This window comes from Pimephales promelas, chromosome 4 (assembly GCF_988280905.1).
Source record: "Pimephales promelas chromosome 4, fPimPro1.hap1.1, whole genome shotgun sequence".
Taxonomy (NCBI): domain Eukaryota; kingdom Metazoa; phylum Chordata; class Actinopteri; order Cypriniformes; family Leuciscidae; genus Pimephales; species Pimephales promelas.
In genome coordinates, this window is record NC_142772.1 from 28871320 (window position 1) to 28892567 (window position 21248).

Consider the following 21248-nt stretch of genomic DNA (forward strand, 5'->3'; position numbering starts at 1 on the left):
CCAAGTCTGTGACACTCACAAAGTCCTCTGGCATCTCTTTTCATCAGTGGTGGTTTGTGGGTATAAATGTTTGTTGTTGTTTTTTCCCTAGAAAAATTACTTGTGTAAATGTGTCAACAGTAGACATCCAGAGGCAGAGCTTATTGATTTTGAGTTCCAGAAGAACCTTTGCTCAGTCCAACCAATTGGCAATTTAATATTCATCTGATAAATGAATACATATGAGTAAAATGCCTATGTGATATATGTATGGCTGTAATCAATGAAATGTAATCACAGTAAACATGATAATTTTGGCATTAAAGTTTCTTTGTCCTCGTATTTCCTTAAACTAGATAAATGTTTCATGTTCTTACTCGACAGCAAATCTTCCGGAATTACATGGAAAGGGATTTAACAATGTTCGGTAGAATCTATCAAACTATAAACATTGACAAACTGATTTCAGCGTGGTATGTAATACATTACTCTAACTACGCCTCAATTAACTGCAAACAATTATTAGATTTTCTGGACGTTCTTTTAAACTGGACTTTCTCTTTCTCATTGCTTTACCCGACATCTTAAATAACCATCTTTCACTAAATTTTAACAGCTTTCTGAACACCTTAAGAGCACCCTAAAAAAAAGCAACAAAAATAATAACAATATAAAAATATAATTTAAAATCATTAACTTTACCTGCACCATTAACCCATTAGTTAGTAAAGAGCTCACACACCGACTGCTAGACTCTGTGCTTATGTAGACACTATCATTACAGGGGGCAAAAATCCCCAAGCAACTCCCATCATAATAATGAACCATTTCTATTGTTAAAGATCTTAAATACAACACACCTTTATATGCTATACAAATATATAAATATACAAAAACACATAGTTTCTGTTCTTTTTCGCTTATTATGAACAAGCATTGGCATGCTGATTGGTTTCAACTATTCCTCTCCATGATAAGCACATCTTGTCAGAGTATTTTAAATATGGCCAAGTATGCGATATTTATTTTGGCTGATATAAGCTGCGTTTTATCATTTGTTTTCTGTTAAACAATGTCTGCGGAAACAGGTGGACATATCAGGTCTAATATGAGCAGAAACTCCAAAACAGAGTCATAATTTTCTCATAGTGACTTCTTCCAAGTATGTACTGCTGAAAGGGTCAGGAGAGTTTGTGTTTGGTATGGCGATATTGTGTTCGTTGTGGGGGGCCAATAGTTGAAAACAAAGAGCAGGGGTAGTTTGAAACTTGGAACTGTGTAACAGTCATACTGAGATCAAACCTGCTGAGATGTAAATGAGGAATAAGAAAAGGAGGCCAATTTTTCCTCACTCCCTCTCTTTCTCTCCCGCTATTTGTGTCTGAGGTCCTGGCCGAGGTGGTTGTCCCTTTTCTGTTCCACTACAACTTCTGTTCCACCTATTTTGTTTGCTTAAATCAAACAAACAAATCTTGGCAGGAACTATGTGATCGAGGATCTGTTTTTCCCAAAGGACCATCACAAGGGCGGAGCATTCTGATTCTGGTATATGGAGGCCTTTTCTTTCAAGAGGGCCAAACACAGATGACAACTCCAGCTTCCTGTAAAGCAAAGCACAAATCTGTGATTTAACAGTATGCAAGTCAATTCTATGTGCTTTGAGTATACACTTTTATTCAAAAATGAATGGCAAGTAAGGTTTTTTAAAAAGTCCTTTACGGTGCATTTACACAGCAAAAACTGTATTATTGTAAAATACTAAATACAATTTTAAGTATATTTTAACATCTAATGTATTCCTGTGATAATAAATCTGTATTTACAGCAGCCATAACTGCTGTAGAAATCATGTGTCACAAGAAATCAAATCACACTGATTTGATGCTTGACAAACATTTCTTCTTCTTATTATTATTATTATTATTGTTTATTGGAAATAGAAATCATTTGAAATATTATTAATGTTCTACTGTTATTTTTGAAATCTCACACACCCCAAACTTAAACAGCAGTGTATGAGTGTGTGAGCCATTGGTGCATGTTGCTTTACCTTCAGGAGGTTCAGACATGGGGGGCGAGAGGCAGTACATATGATAACCTCGGTCACAATCATCACAGAACAATAGCTGGTCCTGTGAAAAAAACATACGACATTATTGAGAATCCAAATAGGCATCATAAACCGAGGGAGCGAACAATTTTGACACAAGACTAGTTTTCCTTAAAGCTGCACTATGTAACTTTTTAAGCGAGTACATCATGAATGCATTAACAAACCATGTTTTGTCTTATCCTGAATCAATGCGGTATACCTTTAAGTGATTTTATTCAGACTATTTTAGACCACTGTCGAGTAGCCCAGGAGCTGCGTGCCTCGTCATAGACAAACAGAGAAGGAGCTTTGTTTAGTAACCACTAGAGTGCCAAAAGTTACATAGTGCAGTTTTAAGGAGGTTAAGTAAATTTATTTGTAACTCAAAAATGGTCACAAAACTCATGGTTCAAATTCGGTTTTTGAGTCATGGATCGGATAGTTTCTCAGCTGAAAAACAATTAAAAAGTGTGTGTATTACGTTTAATTTAGCTTTCTATTTATTATTTACAGAACACCGACTACTTGAATACCACAGCAAAAGTTACAAGCCTAACTTTTTAAATAAAAAAAATTATACGCAAAGATAAATACAGCATAACAAAGATATGAATGAAATTAAAAAGTGCTTTTAAGTTTTTCAGGTAGGTCTAACAATTCAGGTACAGAAGTAAACTATGATCCGTTACACCCCTACTACACAGTGATAAACAAACTCACATCATTTTCTGATGTTCCACATATGTTACAGCATTTGCATTCAATGCACTGCCAGCGATAGGTTTTCACAGCAGCCATCATCACGGGAGTGAACTGCAGACATGAAGGGTGACCTGAGGATGAAGAACTGATTAACGATTTGGTCAAGAAAATTAAAAAAGCAGGAGAAAGTGTGAGTGTTTATTTTACCAGAACGACCACAGTCTGAGCAGGACACAAGCTCTTCTGATTGGCCAGTTTTCTGGTTCAGGTTGGAATCTCCCAAACAGAAATCACAGTAGTTGTTCGGCAGAGCCAAACCGTCTGGGCCCTTTTTTGGAGCTGCCCAAGAGAAAGAGAACAGAGAATATCCAACATTACCTCAAAACGCACTGATCAGTGTTAATTGAAAATTACATAACACAACACTGTCCCTAGAAGCTAAAACATCTACTCAAAACCTAGTTAGCTGCCTTGTAGAAGGGACTATGAGATACTGGCTATGTACAACATTCCACTTAAGATAGCAGGCAAGGGACCCCACTAGGTTTTAAAATAAAGCCATTCTGTCAATACTCGTGTACCACACTGCCAACCAGTTAAGTGTTTAATCCATAATAGGTTTTATTGGCTGTATATTGACTAAATAGCTCATGACACTCCCAAGTGACAAAGTTAAATGGCCTCTGCCTCTTTGGCTACCAGAGTCTGTACAACAACAAAGCATGGTCAATTGCTTACTCTTTGGTTCATCCTGTTGGGGTGGAGTTGGTTCGCGAATATCCATCTCATCTTTCTCCTCCCCCTCCTCCTCGGCCAAGTGAGAGTGGGCGTAATGATAACTGAGACCAGGCCTGTTCTTATAGCGCTTCCCACAGACTACACACACACACACACACAGACAGACATCAAAATGACAGTTATAAGCACCCTCAGTGGTCATATACACCAAAACATCATCTGTTCTTCAGCACATGACTGGAGCATGACTGCTTCACACCAAAAGCTCTCTCTCATGCATGCACCATTATCATGCCCACATGCTTCCTTCCTATGTACAGTTGAGAGATCATTCCACCACTCCTGGCTCTCCTGATCTTCATTAATTCTCATTCTTCAACATCACAGTAAATGTTAATGTTTACTCAAAAGATCACTTAACACAGGGTTCCTATGCATTTTCATTCCAAAAACCTTTCTGTAGATTTTTCAGACCAGATTTAAAAATAAAATGGATCATGCAGCATTATGTTCAGCATTTCATTTGGTATAGTACTACAGTCCTCTGTAAACATTCTTAATTTCCCTCTTTTTCTCAAAGTGATGTGCCTAAAGGGTGTATCAGCAATTTCAGGCCCGACCAAAAATGATCACATTCATCTAATCTTTCCTAACGATCCGCTAGCTGCCCGTCCCATAAGCAGGCTGTCAAAAAAAAAAAACACGTCTCTGTAGGCAGCCTAGGCTTCGAGATCTGCAATAATCGGGAAGGCTTTTGAACGGTGGAGAGAACTCAAATAAATGAATAATTTTAAATCGGACAGCGAGGTTGCACCGTTTCTTCTGGACAGGTGAGTATTTTCTAGTGTTGACTTTTTTGTATGTGAACTGTGTGTGAAAATATTAAATTCTTTAAAAAATATGAGTGAAGCTCGACTAAACTTGGATAGCTCTAGCGAATATCAGATTGTAGGGATTTAGTGTGAGTTTTTCGTGATGCACGGGCGAGCTAACTTGGTTTGTTTGGGATCTCGCTTCAAACACAAACAGAAGTGACGTCACCCACAATCACTGAAACAACCTTTAAATGAGAAGAAGCTGAAAAAACTTGCATATACCCTGCATATATTCACCTGACACATCAGTTTGATACTATAATCGTGGTATGATGTTGAATGATCACCAAACAAAGAACAGCAAGGACAGATCATTTGTTCCTTTATCGGTTGCTGGTTTGAGTGGTACATGTACATTCGATCAGTGAAGTTCAAAAGAGACTCGCTAATGTTAAAAGGCAGAGCTTTTAAAAATGAAAATGTATGCCTTGAATTTATTCAATTGTGTTCAAAAATCACTAAACCTTTGCCATGAAAACAATGCATGTATGATACATTTTTTTTTTAATTCTTAATTTTATATTTCAGAAAACTGAATCGGGCCAATAATCTGGGAACACAATTTTTTGTACATATTCTGTTTTCTTTTTTCCATACTTTTCCAGACCTAGAAATGACTCCAAATCCATAATTTTACTGCGTAGGAACCCTGTAAACAACAGCGATAGTTCACCAAAATAATCATTCTGTTATTTATTTAGCCACGTAATTATGAAATGGATAATTTGCTTGCATACAACCAAGTAGCCTTTTTCAATACGATTAGTCCCCAAACTCAATTTCATTGTATGAAGTAGAGCAGCTTGGTCATTCTGTTAAGCCAGGTTCACACTGTATGATTTTGGCCATAATTTTACCATTGGAGATAAATTTTGCAAATCTTATTATTTGCAATACTTATTCACGACACAGCACAGCCTCTCGTAACTTATTGCTTACTTAACTGCCGTATAGTCTGGCTTTAATGACATCTGATATCCCATAGTCTGGAATGACTTATAGTAAATGATACTGGGACAAGCACTAATCGTAAAGGATTACTATAAATTGTACAGTGTGCACCGCAGCTTTAGACAACATCCTTACTGTTGCACACTAGAAAGTTATTTGGTCTGAATGACATGGTGAGTGTCACTTTTCAGTGAACTATCCCTTAAAAACCATAAGCATCACATTTGGGGAAATAGGAATGAGCAATCCTTAAGCAACTTAAAAATAGAGGCACTATTTGAATCTAATCAGAAAAGGAATGAGTAAAACAGGGAGCGACCTCGAGGTGAATAGAAGAAAGAGTATTACAAGCAGCAATGAAGAGAACATAAAAACAGAGACGACACAGAACAAGTAATGAAGAGTAAAGAGCTGAACAGGTTATATAAAAAGCAGAAATGTACATAAGTATTAACTAGGGAAGGGATATTTCAAAGTATTGTGATTTTTTTTTTGTGATAAGAAGAGCCAATTTAGGTAGGTTTGTGGTTTCCCCCGGTTCCCAGAACTATTTTAGGGGGGAAAGGAGATAAGAGAAAGTGTAGCAGGAGAAATGTTCAGTAATTAATTTTATGCAGTTTTTTGTTTTTCAGGCCAAAAATCAGAATGAGCTAAGAAAATAATTGTGCAAAAAACAGAAGCCTAATGCAGAAAAAAAGAGAAACGCATGAGTAAAAGATCGTAATGTATCACAGTTGATTAACTAACAAACAAATTGCAATAACGTTCTACTGTGACCTAGACATACACTGCAGTTCAAAAGCGAGTTACTTTTTTAAAAAAAAAGAATACTTATTCAGCAAGGATGCATTGAACTGATCAAAGTGAGACTTTTACATTACAAAATATTTCTTTTTGAAATAAAGGCTACATTGATATCAACATCTAAAATAACAAGACCTGTGTCTTAAGCATTAAATCAGCATATTACAATGATTTCTAAAGGATCATGTGACACTGAAGACATGATGCAAGTATAAAATACATTTTAAAATAAATTAATTTAGAAAACAAACAGTTATTTTAAATTGTTGATATTTTAAAACTTTACTGTATTTTTGATCAAATAAATGCAGCTTTGGTTAGCTTTAGAGACTTATGACTTACTAGAGACTTAAAAAAAAAAAACAACTTATGAACAGTGAAGTAATATTGTATCAGTAGGTCCCTGATCATTCCTCAGTAACTCCTCAGACTTGAAAGTTATATTGAGTCATGCTGCCGAGAAAAACCCACTTGGACGTGTCTGAACATTTCACCTGGCCCGGAGGCAGTACAGCTTGTTAAGGGGGGAAATAAATTAACTGCGGAAAAAGTCTTCATCTGAACCTGCTGTCACACTTAACGCTGTTCAGGCAGACAATCCAAAAAAAACAACAACCTAATTTTAAATAAAAAGTTCGGTACATTCTTGTCAGGCACAAATCGTGTTTGCAATGCACACAAAATAAAGAGAAAGCGGAAAACCAAGACATGAGCGGATGGGGAAGGAGAAGAAATAGACAGAGAAACAGGGAAGGAGAACTAGACAGAAAAAGAGAGAGAAAGAGAGCAATATACCTCTTTCGGAAGATTTTGAAATATGCTTTTGTTTGAAAGTGTCTGAAAGAGAGAAGAAAGAAAAAAGAGAAAGAAGAGACAGAAAGACTCAGACTGAAAACGAGAATCAGAAAATCAGGAGAAATAAACTCAAAGAACATTTGCATCACAGTATCATGACACATTTAAGAGACACAAATGCAGAGATTAAAATACAACATGAAACTCGAAATGAATTGGACATCAAGTATAAATTGTCCTGGTTTACAAGATTAAGATAACTAGATGAGCGATTGGTAAACCAAAACATACAGAATAGAAGGCTTTTTGAGATGTTTTCAATAATTTGCAATTTTTTTGTACTTCTGGCTTTCATGAATAGACAAGAGCGAGCTGATTGCAAAATGATTCTCAAGTTTACTGTGTCAGATACAGTAGAGCTCAGCCTTTTTATAGCAAAGAGAAGTCGATCTCCAGATGAGATCACCCAGAGGTCAGCGGGTTGAGTCATGTGGTTCCCCTGAATGCCGTATATGACTCACTGTCACAGGCGTACGGTCTGTCCCGATCTTCCAAAGCTGCTGCTGCTTCCAACTTCTTCCGAGCGCTGCTGACACCACCACGACCCTGTGTAACCATGATCATCGTAACTATAACCTTTTACAGGTCTTTTGCCTAACATAGGCCAGGAGATGGGGAACGACGGCCCTGAAGTGCCGCTGTCCTGCGGAGTTTAGTTACAACCCTAATCGACCACACCTGAACAAGGCAATCAATGTCTTCAGGATCACTAATGCAGAGTTCACACTGAACGATTTTAGGCCCGATTTTCGCTCGCCGACAGGTTTTGTGAGATATTTGGCATGTTAAATATGTGGACGTGTCGGTGATTCAAAATCCTGCTGTGTGAATGCGATCTGAATGAACACTACATCGGCGATGACCTACAACCAATGAGAGAGCAAGCAACAGGACAGTGGGATGTTCAGGGAGGAGTTAGAGACCAGAATATCATTATTTTAATATATTGTCAATATAGCCCATTATATCAAACAGAAACAAAGTACAAATATTTGCTTGAGCAGCAGCAACACAAGCACATTGCAAAACTATTTATTAACTCCCAACTCTCTTTACAAAACACACAATCCTTGCTCCCCTCGTCTCCCCAACCATTTCCTCCTGCATGATCTGTTTTCTCCTTTTCGCTGCAAATCAGCGCACAGAAAATTAGGATCGCAAATCTTCTAGCAGGCTATAATTTTTATTAACGATTTCGGTGTCACACGTGACCTTGCTTTATTTCCTTATCACTTCTCGCCTGTATTTGGCTGCGAAATGTAGTTTTCGGACCAGACAGAAGTTGTTGGCGATTCTTTCTTTTGTAAACACTCCTGTCGTTGCAGTGCCAATAGAACAGTGACCCGACTACTTTGAAAATCGTGCAGTGTGAATTCGGCATAAAGCAGGTGAGTTTTTTTTTTTAGGGTTGGAGCTTGACTCTGCAGGACAGCAGCCCTCCAGGACAGACGTTCTCCATCCCTGACATAGACGATGTATGTCTACATGATATTTACAAGCACAAGTTTAGAAGATCAAGATCTCACCTTTCCCTTGCCTTTTCCCCTTCTCTTCGGAGTATCTTCCTCATAATCTTCGTCGTCAAGATCATCTAGAAAATCATCTGGCTCCAAAATTCTCTACACACACCCATAAATAAATCAGAGAGAATAACCATGCAAGGTGAGATTTCAACATAAACACCCTAAATCCAATTCATCACTTGTTCTCAGTACCTTTCGGACCCTGCTGCTGGAGTTTAGTGCCCCGGTGGAGAGCTCTGTAGAGCTGGGCTCCTCCTCTCCTGTGCGGAGCTCCAACCCTGACCTTTTATCCAGTGGCTCTCCTTTCAGAAGAGCCTCTAAGCTGCTTCCATCACTGGAGAAAATGTCCTTCTTAAGCCCCAGATCCAGCTCTGAAACATACACATTCACATCCATAGGCAACTGCACAGAGATGGATAGAAATATCACCAAAACATACAGAAATCTAAATTACATGAAGAACAAATACCTAGACACAAATCTATGAACGTGCTACACACAGGGGATTACAAACAACATCTCTTCACTGTTATTAACACGATCTCTCACAGAGGAAGAGAGTGGCTGCATACCGGGCTTTAGAGATGGGAAGGCTAGACGAAGGTCCTCTGGAGGGAGAGCTCTCCTCTTCTTTCTCCAGCGACGTGCTGGATAAGTGTACAGCTGACCTGGGGCAACACCTTAGGTGAGAGTGAGATGAAAGACACATGCAAGTCAGTGATTTCTTATGTTTTATTTTGTTTTGTAAAATTGGTGCCCCTGAGATGTATCACAAACGTAACAGTGAACACATTGCACCGATCTCTGGTCGTTTTGATGTAGTTTCATTGGCTACCGGTTAAATACAGTATTGATTTTAAAGTTTTTTTTGTTTTCAAGTCTTTGCAGAACCAGCCTCCACAATAACTATCTGAACTACAACATCCGCCCACACAGTCAAGATCACTCAGATCGGGGGACTCTGATCTACTATCGATTCCAAGAACTAGACTTAAAAATAGGGGTGATCATACCTTTACGGTCATTGGCCATAAGTTATGAATTAGCCTACTGGCTTACATCAGATCTGCCCAAACTTTGTAATTTTTTTAATCCACTTTGAATATGTACTTTAATTGCTATCAATATATTATGATCATCTTTTTTCAATATATCTGGATTCATTTTGTGGTTAATTTCAAAAAGTAACAAATCCTTCCCTCGTGGGTCATTTTGACCCCCATAGGAATGAATGGAATGTGAGGGATGTTTCAGTACACATAGAAAACCCTAAAATACCCTAAAAATTATTTTATACACGTGTCTCTGAAATGCATAGTGAAGAAACTGACTTTAGGACCCAGAGGAACAGCTCATTTGTTCCAAACAGAGCAATAAGGCCATTTAGTTATATTTTTTTTTTTCCCACGAGAGGTCAGCAAAGATACCCTATGTAAGATATTTTGAGCTGAAGGTTTATGCATGAAAGTGTGAGCCATTTTGAATTTAAAAGTTGAAATAATGCTTAATTACTAAATAACCATTTATTTATCAAATCTAATAATTTAAAAGTCCATTTTTAACATTAAAAATGAGTTCCCCTATTGTGAATATGGTCCCCCAGTGGCTAGAAATTTTAATCGGTGTAAACCGAGCTTTGGCTATTTTTCTCTGTCTTTGAGAAAATGAAAGCTCAGACGGGCTATTCTAGAATCTCCTCCATATGACGCCATACGAAGGAAAAGTAACCTCCCCTTTCTTTACTTTGCCCGCCCAGAGAATTTGGCTTGCCCATGAGAAAATGAGCTAGGAAGTACAACCGCATGAACACGATTTGAGATTTTGAGTAGATATCATGGCTTGCACACGAGCAAAGCATGGCAGTTGATCAGTGTTCGGATGTACAAATGAACACAAAAGTATTTTTTAGTTCCTTTATCCGAACCACTGAAGAAACAATGGGTTAATTTTATTTTCTCTGGAAATGCGCCGACAACTTCCCAAAGTTTTGTTTGGTCCAAACTTTTCATCGACAACCGTTTCCCCAACTTGGGCCAATACAGAGCTGGCCTCGATGAACGTCGGAAAATAAATCGATCGAACTCCCAAGCAACAATTTCTGATGTGTCGCCTAATTGTTAAAGTTCAGACAGGTAATCTTTCCCAAAAAAACATTCAATACTGTTTATGCATCAGTACGTCAAGCCAATGACTAAAATATAAACTTCACATCGTTTCTTTTAGTAAGATGAAAATAATCTTTTTTTAAATTGTGAACAAATTATATACAGAAAGCGATCAAAGAACAATCTTTCCACACAGCGCAAGTTTATCTGGACAACTCATTATGAAATCAATGACGCACATTACACTGCACAACGAAGCTCTTACTGTGTACATCATCGTGTTTGCATTCGTGAAAGCATTAGAGAGAGTGCAGAAACTGCGTTACAATCATAAGATCTTCATTCCCGCGATCAACAGACTGTCATCTGCTTACTCAATGCTCATCACAGCAACATTTTATGTGATGGAATAGGGATGTGAATTTCCGCCAAAAACGCCATTCGAAAATCGAGGAGCGAAAGTGGATTATCGTTCGGAGAAAAAAAAAGCACACTCACAATGACAAAAAGAGTTTACAGTGTGACAAAAGCACAATGTGGTGTTTTATTGCGACTGTACACAAATATAAGAACAGTTTTTATGTTTCCACTGTTCTATCGCGCCTGGCGCCTCTCTCTCTCTCTCTCTCTTTCTCTCTCGCTCTCTCTCTCACTCTCCAGCATTGCAATCTTGACATAGCAGCCTGTTCATTATGCAGTCCCACCAAACACAAATAGAGCTCCAAAATCGCGTCTATCGTGTCTAGTTCGACGCTCGAGTGAACGAGCGTTCAGAGGTAGCCGATGGTACAGATTATGTGTCCCTAAAGAGCGTATCTAACAGTAGTTCCGCATTACATTAATTAATATGCACGCAAGTTTTATTTATTTTTATACCGTGTATTCTCCGTGTAAATTCGTGCACCGAACCGTGACGCCCGTACCGTTTCGGTTCAATACGAATACATATACCGTTCCACCCCTAGTTACTACCATAGACAGTAAAGGTTACTACCCACCTCTGTCGGTCACGACAATGCACTTCTTCTGTTGTTTGTCCTAGATCGGAATTGGCCGAAAATATAATGATATTTGAAAAAGCAATTTTATGATCGAATTTTGAACACAGTTCGACTATTCGAAGATTGCAACTCATCCCTAGATGGGAATAGATCTAAATACTTTAAAAACTTATCTAGATTCGTTATATTATTTATATTTATTCGTCATCTCGATAGCTGTAAGAGTAAAAACGTATAATAGCTGTATTAAAAGTATTTGAGAGTTTCACATGTAATAAGTAGCTAATTCATATGTAAGCATGTCAGCCAGTCACAGCAGTGGCCGGTCCCACTGAATCCCTTCAAACAGAGCGTTCAAATCAGACGCTAAAAATCAAGCAAAGAAAAATGCCTTTTATTTCTAAATTATGACTATTTTTTATCTAAAAAACATACTAACATTATAAGGGCAACCCAGGAAACATTATAAAATAACCCCAAGTCATGGGACCTTTAAAGGTAAATAAAATAAAAAACAAAAAGAAAATCTCAAAAAGAAAATTGCATAAAAAAGTAAAAATATCAAAATGAAATAAAATGCAAACGTAAAAAATAAGAAGTATAATTTTAAGACTTCGGGTCATTTCAACCCGTGAGGGAAGGATTTGTTACAAAATGAGGGGTGCAAAAGATCGCAGTTAATCCGTATGGACCAGGCCCCATGGTTCAGCACGCATGTGATTCGCAGATTAATGTTTAAAATATAATTTAACCATCATATAGTGAAAGTTTATAACTTGGGCGTGTTTTCTGTTTTGTCTTGCCGATTTACACATTTTAAATGGGGAAGAGGAGGAGAAAATCAGGATTCGCGCGCACGTACAGAAAGAGAGAGAGAGGCGTACGTTTCAGATAGCACTCGAACACTGAATTGATTCCTCTCTTGCGTTTCCTTGCCCTTGAATGGACACACGCACACAAAATTGTGTCAAAATAACCTTCCAAATACCTGGCAAGTATTCTCTCAGTTATGTCATAAGTGAACAGTTGAGAAAGAAACCGGATGTTTGTCAGTTTTTTCGGTCAATTAATTTTGGTATTTTGACAACTCTTGAAAAAGCAGAGAAAAGAAACGAAAACCTGTTCTGTAAACTGATCTCTGTGACTGAGTATGTCCCACCTGGTCCCCTGTGTCGTTTCTCCATCCAGAAGTAGCAGTTGCTCTGGGCGACACCTGTCTGAGAGTCGAGGAAAGGCATCCTCACGCTCCTCTCTGCGCACAGACGGGCATTATAGTTGTGACACTGCTCCATAGCATCCCTGTAATACTGCTCACCCAGCCTTCAGACAGAGCAAGAGAGACAATAAATGCAACAGCTTGAACCAAAACTAAGTTTAACCAGAAGGGCTTTCCGAAACTCACACAGAGTCTAGAAAAGTCATCTTCTGTTGGGCAAAAGCGATAGTCTCTCAACAACACAAACTCTAGCACTGCCACCCTGAAACCAGCTCAACCCAGTTCAGCTTATCCGCCCGTGAGTGTTTGTATGCAGCGGGATGTCTTGCAGGCATGCAGCCCAGTCATTGTAACTCTCTCACTCCAGCCACTTAGCAGGTGCCGATCCCGCCCGTCACCCCGGCAACCGCTAAGAGCCCCGGAGAGAGAGCACAGGCCAGCTAAAGCCTGTGAGATTAGAGCACAGACGGGCGTTGATGTCACAGAGGATGAAACAAAAGCTTAAAGCTTTGCCTTGTTAGAACCAAGAGCTCTGAGGGGTTTAGAGCCCAGACAACAAAACAGCCCTGGGATGATTGCCTGCCTCCAAGACACCAAATCACAGAGCTACAGCTTCAAAAGGCACTTATATTCCACAAACCAGCAACTCGGACAACGTTAATACCTGCTATTAAGATCACCTTGTCAGCAGCACTAAATACAGGCGTAAATGGGGTCCAGTGTTTTGTGAACCAATGAATCAGAAATGTGACCACACTGAATTGGTAGTGTAAACATTAATGCTTCATCCTAAATAACATCAAATGACTGCCTATTCACCCATTAACCAGTTAAAATATTAAAAATCCAATTTCATAGAAACCTAAGAACCAGCCATGAAGTATGCATCTGCTAGGGCTGCACGATTAATCTTTAACAGATCCAAGATCTCGATTCAAATGCAATCTTACTCCTAAATTACAATTATTCACAATCACCAAGTCTATTAAACCTTTTACAAGGTTTATGATCACATTCACAAAGAACATTCACATTCAAATCTGCATTTGCGCTACCTACCAGTGAGAGCAGTTGTCCGTCATGAAGATAATGAAAATATTTTAAGACTGTTACGAAAATTAATGTTGACAAATAAAAATGTGACAGGAAAACATGTCTATGAAAACATGAACATACGACTAGAAAAAAAGAACTGATAGATTATGATGCAATGTTTTTTCCCAGTCAATAATATCAGGCATTGTATTTGTGCTGAAACTGTGAATAAACATAACCCTTCAGAGATTAGAGGGTCAATAAACCAAACGTATCCTATATTAGATTAATCTGATCTATACCCATTACAACTTAGGCTACATCTCCACAAAAGGACGCGAATGTGCACGTGAACTTGACAGTGCTAGTTTGAATGGGTAATCCCCCATTGTCGATTCGCTCTTCCCTTAACCACAGCACTGCACGAGCAACTAAAACACAAGGATTTTACAACATTCTATTACAATCCTGTTCTCATTTTGATGCGATGTATATGGCATGTATGTGGCGCTGCACATCTTGCACTTAATTAGGGCTTGGGCACCGATGGTGAGAGGACCTTATTGTTTCTGTTACGTTTATTATTATAATTCTTTTCCCAAATGAATCGCTTTTCTGAGGGTGGCGGTGCCACAAGTTTGAGGGCCCTTTCATCACTGCTTGCAGCTTTAATTTTATTGATGACCAAAGTGATGCACGTCTTGCACTTAACTATTTCATGATCAAAGAGATTCCAAGCATCACTGACTGCCTTTCAAAACCAGTTTCACTTTACTGGTTTAGGAGGCATGCTGGCTAACGCTAGCCAATCAAATCTCCGGTACCGCAAAAAATGCCACAATAACCAATCAGAAAAATAGACTAATATCTTTTTTAAAGTCAGGGCGATCATTGTTACATATTAGATCGTCACGGTCAAGTCTGAGTACTCGTACCCTTACAGATTTTGACAGATCTGAACACCTTTAATGATATTAGTAGCCTACCAAATGTTGTGGTTGGATGTGTGAATCCACCTTTCTGATCTCTTCACTGAATGTTGTGGATTTGGCTACAGAGTCCTAAACACATAGGATTGAATAATGAAATGTGATTCCAGGAGTTACCAGGGATGTCAAACTCAGGTTTGAGGTTACTACATCAAGTTTAATTCAATTCAATAATTTAGTAAAAATTATTTTATCAGTAAGAGATGAGTTGTCAACGTAAAGTCCATATGGCAGTAATATACAGCTAAAAGACAACACAAGTTGTGTACGTACTCAGTTAAGCAGACACAACGAACGTGTTACGCAGCAGTTACAACTTGCATACAATTTAAGGATAATATTTGATTATATTTAATTATTCGCAATTATCGGCATCGCCTGAAACCATCGCGAATAACTCCCTTCCCTTCCTTTAAAAAGCTCCTTATTAAAAATAATTTCAGTCAGAACAATATATTTGGTTATTAAAACAATATTATATGAAAGGATCTGATAAATGTAACGTTAACCTGCTTCAAAATAAGTGGTATAAATCAGTATTTTATGTTCAGACCCACATATGACAGGTGAAATCAAATAACTTAAAACAACTAGTGCTTTCACAACAGAGACTAAAAAGACCAAAATAACCAACCACAGCACTGACAAACAACTGAAACACACATTTGATCGCTTAACATGGTTCCCGCAAAACTTTATGACACAATGTCATTAGCACACTCATTAGAGGAACAGAGAAAGCCTCCTACATGCGTTGCTCCCTGGTCATGCTGAAAGACGGAAGCTAAATGAAGCATTCACCTCAGCGGGACACAGCAGCTGCTGGTACAGCTAACTTAACCAGAGCTCGGATAACCTTGTCAAACACGTGTATCTAAGCTCTATTTCAGCAAATAACAGAACTGCCCATCGCGTTGCATTTTTACTTCAGTTACACATCAAATTTTCAACATGAAAAGCTCATATGTAGTTAAATAAATATGAAAATACTCACAGCTTGACAACATTCTCTACCACCGCCGCCATCTTGGCTCTACTGAGCTGCTACAGCGGGTGATCTGCGCTTGCGCTGAATGAAGGACCTTAGAGGAAGGTCACGGGTCATGGGCGTTTAGGAGGCGCGCGCGTGAAGGCAGAGATTTGGGTTCTTACCTCTATGGTTCTTACAGTAGGCTACAGTACAATAACATGTCTAAATGACTAAAGAAAAGATGACATCAACATATTCATGTCCGAAAACATTTTTTTGTCTTACATTTAATAATAAACTCAGACAAGCTCTTTGTAAACTAGATCATATTGAGAAGATCCAAATCGATCGCTTCGTTCATGAATTAACCAAGGGGTGTTTCGACTGAAAAATGACTAATAAAATGACGAATAACTAATTAAAAAATCATATATTAGGAATATACGTGTTCTACACGTGTAACAGGCGGAATTTTAACTTCAATAAGAAAGAACCAAACCCATTATATTATTCCAACTCTTTTAGTGTTGTAGTGTTCACGGATGGACACGATGTGGCACTAGTGGTCAATCTGACGAGACCAGGAGGTGGAGCTGGACGTCATTTGACTGCAGTGCAGTGACGTGACCATTTCAGAACTTGTTGCCTCGCAGACTTCTGAGACAGCGCTAAGGTTTAATGATCTACAGCAAAAATAGAGGGAGTTGTGGTGATAACTAAACAAACAATAAACTGCAAAAATAATCATTTATCGCTAGAAATGACATCAGAATTAGAAAAAGTTGTCCAAAAAAAGTACATTTACACAAAAAACTGACAACCAACCGCATCTTTATTTTTCTAGTTCATCCTAACAACTAGCCTGACCATTCTCAGTTGTAATCTAAATTTGCCGGAAGTTGTCTGGGTTTTCCCAGACTACCGAACAACGGCAGTGAAGGAGGATATTTCAGGTGACTTCATATATACTATAAACTTAACATAATTGTAAACATTACTCAAATGTCATACCTTCAGGCCTAGGCTATTTCGACAGGAGGTGAGGACGCGTCATGATGAATTCAGCATTTTGGACGCAGCCAATGACGTCTGAGCCAATCTCTCAGCTGCTTTTTGCTCAAAGGATATGGTCAGAAAGGATGTCAGAATTAGTTAAATCCACCATAGGCATACGTAAATCACGTTTGTAATTCTGAATTCACCAATTGTAGGAAATCCTGATGTTGATTTTTTTAAATATAGGCTTTATTGTCATGTCGTAGGCCTAGTTGTTGTTCTAAGGTTGACATTTATGCCATTTAGAAAATTTGTTTTACTTTGAAATATAGCTTTGTTATATTTTAGATATTTAGGTCATTCTGAGATTCAGTAAACTTTATTTATATAGTATATAGAGATTCAAAAACGTTGCACAATGCCATACAAACAAATTATAAAGAGATGGTTGTTTCACAACAGGGTTGAACTTGAGACAGTTATGTTCAAAACAGTACACCTGCAAGTGAAAAAGTGACAGGTAGGCCCACAAGCATACAAAAAGTACACACCTTTAATTTTTTTTTTGCGCAACAGAATTCTCATTTTTGGTTGAATTATTCACAAAGATCAACTCCGGACATTTTCTCTCAGGACAAGAGACAAAATGACGATGACAAACCGATCCAGTTTTGAATTTCAAACCAGCAGTGAGATACTATGATCTGACAGGCTGGGGAGTTTGTGAAGAGGTGCATAATTTCTACCATCAGTGAAACATATAACCCAACAAAACTACCCAACACTTTGAAAATAACCCAAGAAACAGGCATAACCCAGCAGTCTGGGTAAAAAAAAGTCTGATTCGTCTTGCTCAATAACAACTGACAGGTTGTGAATAGTAGCCACACACATAGCAAAGCTTTTGACACGTTCACAAAGGCTGCACTGAAGTAACAGAGCACATTGTGAATACTTTTCAGTATCCTCCCTCCCTTCCTCAGAGCACTTTCAGAATATTCCATGGAAATGTTTTTATACGCGTGTGCATTTCGCAGAAGCTGCCTGGGTGGTTATTATTTGTTACATTCTGTTAGTATGGGAGTGAGGAAAGGAACACATTAGAGCAGGGGTTATGATATTAGGGCTGTAATTCCCTCCTAGAGAGATCACACAAAGACGCACATACACACCCTGTACATTGAAAACTATAGGGTGAAAAACAGAATCAAAACCTCCCAAAATTGCACGCAAGAGAGCCACACTCGTGCACACCAATCTACAAACGATTACATTATTGTCATTAGTGTCTTTGCTCACAATCCACAAATGCTTTATCTGTAATGTAACTTCATGCACAACAAATCACGAGTCTTTTGCCCTAAGATTGTCCATGAATATGCACTTTTGTATATATTGGAAGACACAAGCCTATCTGTCCCCTACATTACCTGCACAATCTTACTGAGATAACTGAACTCTAATAATTTAATATTTCACTAAATATCATACATATATAAGTCAAGCCTGATTTTTGCTGTTTTTTATACAACACATTTACTGTTATGAATTGATACTGCTTGGTTTCTTAGTCCATTGGGTCAAATTGCTTTCTCACCTGAAATGATCTGAGTTCATTTTCATCAGGGCCAAGACCACTTCATCCAGGCGATCTGCGGATCCGAGCGCGATTGTAGTGTTCATAAGCCTAAATTAGCATGGCCCAATAGCTACTATTCTGTGAAACATTAGTTCCTAAAGATTTACAACACTCAGAATTCAGATCCACTGTTTATGAGAGTTGTTTGTTGGAGCCTCACCCTCTTTTTCTTTAACGTAATGTGTACGAAAGTGCAACAATGCGTTTTGTCAAATGAATGAATCATAGACTGTGATCTATGGTCTCCTTTCTGATATATCTGCTCATCTGCAATTCTTCACTTCCTCTTTTCCTTCATCCTGACCCGTGTTCACCTTCCCTCAACTCTTTTCCTTATACTCCCTTCCTCCTACTCTTCCAACTCCCCTCTTTCTAGCTGGTGTTCCCATGGTATTGTGATCGTAAGGTCAGGGACTCGGGCTACTCTGTGTTAATAAAGCCAGTTGGAAGGATTCCCAGGGCCTGTGCAAAAAATAGAGGAGCTACTGCAAATAAACAAGAGTACACAGACACACACTCTCAAACTCTTAAAAGTGCCTTGAACACACAAAACCACAAGGCTGGCTCCTAGCCACAAAGAAGGCTCAAAATTGCAAATTCAAGACTTTGCTTGTATTCAAAACAGATTCAAGTAATAGAGGCATGCATGCTGAGACTTGCGATGAGAAAAGTGTCTCACAGGTAAGTGCAGTAATACCAGATTCGTACATGCACTGACCTGCAATTCTGCTCATTCTCTCACACATAATAAATTCTAGTCTTAGCTAAAGAGTTGTTGCAACAAAATAGGGCAGGGTAAGGCAGTACACATCTATATAGTTTCACATATAATCCATATAAAGCATCAATTGTTTGACTGCCTTTGGGCTTACCTATGGAGAAGAAGAAAAAACACAGCCAGACATGAATCAGCATTTATTCACCATTATGTTTCTGTCTCTATATCTTATCCTGTAAGTCTATTGTAATGTGTACAGCAGCAGCAGCAGCAGCAGCAGCAAAGATCCACTTAACATCCACAGTATATCTGACAAAGCCCAATAAGAAAAATGTCCTCTGGTGCAAATTTGAACAGGTGTTAGAGGCATTAGATACACTGTTCAGATGTGTAGAAAAAGTTATTAATGATTCACTTTCACAGAAAGGCAGCAACGTTACACAACAATATAGAGATAACATATACAGCTGTTTCCCATTCAGACTAAAAACATGATGCATTATTACATTAAAATATCTGTCAGGAATGTCATATATTTACAGTATGCAATTTTGAGTTTAATCGTCAAATTCCGAGTAATAATTCAAGTTTATATTTTTCATGAACTAAAAATAGCATTAATATTAGTAAACATGAATGATCACAGTATTTTGCTGTGGAGTAGAAAAGTACCGTATGCTATTTTAGAGATATTTATTAAGTCATGTGTGTTTTTTAGCAATGCATCATTTAAATTTACATCTACTATATTTACCCAATTGCTTGTTAAACGGTCTAACCTTTAAAATTCTATTGTACTTTTACTTATTGTTTTTTTTCTTGTTGTAATTGTGCTTCAGTGAAGCAAAATCATAAGATCGTCAGTTTTAAAGGGAGAGTTCACTTTGAAATTAATTTTTGATATGTTTTAGCTCACCTCAAGGGCATCCAAGATGTTATTGTCTTTGTTTCCACAGTATTTTCAATTTTGACATTTTTCAGTCAAACCGTTGTTGTCTATCAGTCATACACTGGAGCCTAAGGGGGTCCACCAAAAAGCATGCACAGAGAAGTCAAAATTAAACATGATTTAATGACTCGTAAATGTAAGTACACACTGATGGCCTAAGACACGAAACGAGCGGTTTGTGTGAGAAAACGAATAGTATTTATATCGTTTTTACCTCTTGTAATCATAGCCATGACCAAATGATCTGACGGCACGGTCGCTTCGGTCTGCGCATGCGCCGGAAGTGATCGCTTGCGTGCCTACGTCACTCTTTGTTTATACAGAGATTTCGGAAGTTTTACCTTTCACTAAACATATTTAGATATATGGGAAACCGCAATGGAAGACGATTTCGGTATATCTAAATATGTTTAGTAAAAGCTAAAACTTCCGAAATCTCTGTGTAAATATTGAGTGACGTCACACGCAAGCGATCACTTCCGGCGTAACATTGAACTGATTCAGTTCGGTTCAGTTGGACGTTGCACAACTGATTCAGATCACTTGGACGTCACTGTGATTACATGAGGTAAAAACGATATAAATACTGTTCGTTTTTTCACAAAAACCGCTTGTTTTGTGTCTTAGGCCATCAGTGTGTACTTACATTTACGAGTCATTAAATCATGTTTAATTTTGACTTCTCTGTGCATGCTTTTTCGTGGACGCCGTTAGGCTCCAGTGTATGACTGATAGACAACAACGGTTTGACTGAAAAATGTCAAAATTGAAAATACTGTGGAAACAAAGACACCTACATCTTGGATGCCCTTGAGGTAAGCTAAAACATATCAAAAATTAATTTCAAAGTGAACTATCCCTTTAATTAAATAAAAGAGCATATATGAGTTATACATGTGGCACAAACTACTAACATACATTGATGTAAGATATTTTCATATTGTCTCTTTCAAATCCTTTGAGTAAAGTGGCTGTGAGAACTGCTAATTGATATGTCTAGTTAATGTACTGGCAAGTTTTAGTAAATCCAGAATAAATACTAAAGAGTTTTGATCAATAATTCTTGGTCTAACAGTCAGGTCCCTGTTCAGAATGTGAATAATAATGCAAT

The 21248-nt window shown here is 38.1% G+C and overlaps 1 protein-coding gene across 4 annotated transcripts; it reads right to left on the reverse strand.

Moving 5' to 3' along the window:
- Positions 1-1333: 1333 nt before the first annotated feature.
- Positions 1334-16004, reverse strand: dpf2 (double PHD fingers 2). Of its 4 annotated transcripts, none has more exons than XM_039650007.2 (12): positions 15860-16004; positions 12785-12945; positions 9092-9199; positions 8712-8890; positions 8523-8615; positions 7458-7542; positions 6937-6978; positions 3512-3649; positions 2981-3112; positions 2792-2904; positions 2030-2111; positions 1334-1580 (listed from the first exon to the last, which is right to left on the reverse strand). In XM_039650007.2, the coding sequence occupies exons 1-12, from the start codon at positions 15889-15891 to the stop codon at positions 1498-1500; spliced, it is 1248 nt and encodes a 415-aa protein (XP_039505941.1). In that variant the 5' UTR covers positions 15892-16004; the 3' UTR covers positions 1334-1497. The 4 variants fall into 4 exon arrangements, with proteins under 4 accessions (XP_039505941.1, XP_039505942.1, XP_039505943.1 ...); XM_039650008.2 differs by lacking the exon at positions 15860-16004 and adding an exon at positions 13028-13094; XM_039650009.2 differs by lacking the exon at positions 6937-6978.
- Positions 16005-21248: the final 5244 nt, after the last annotated feature.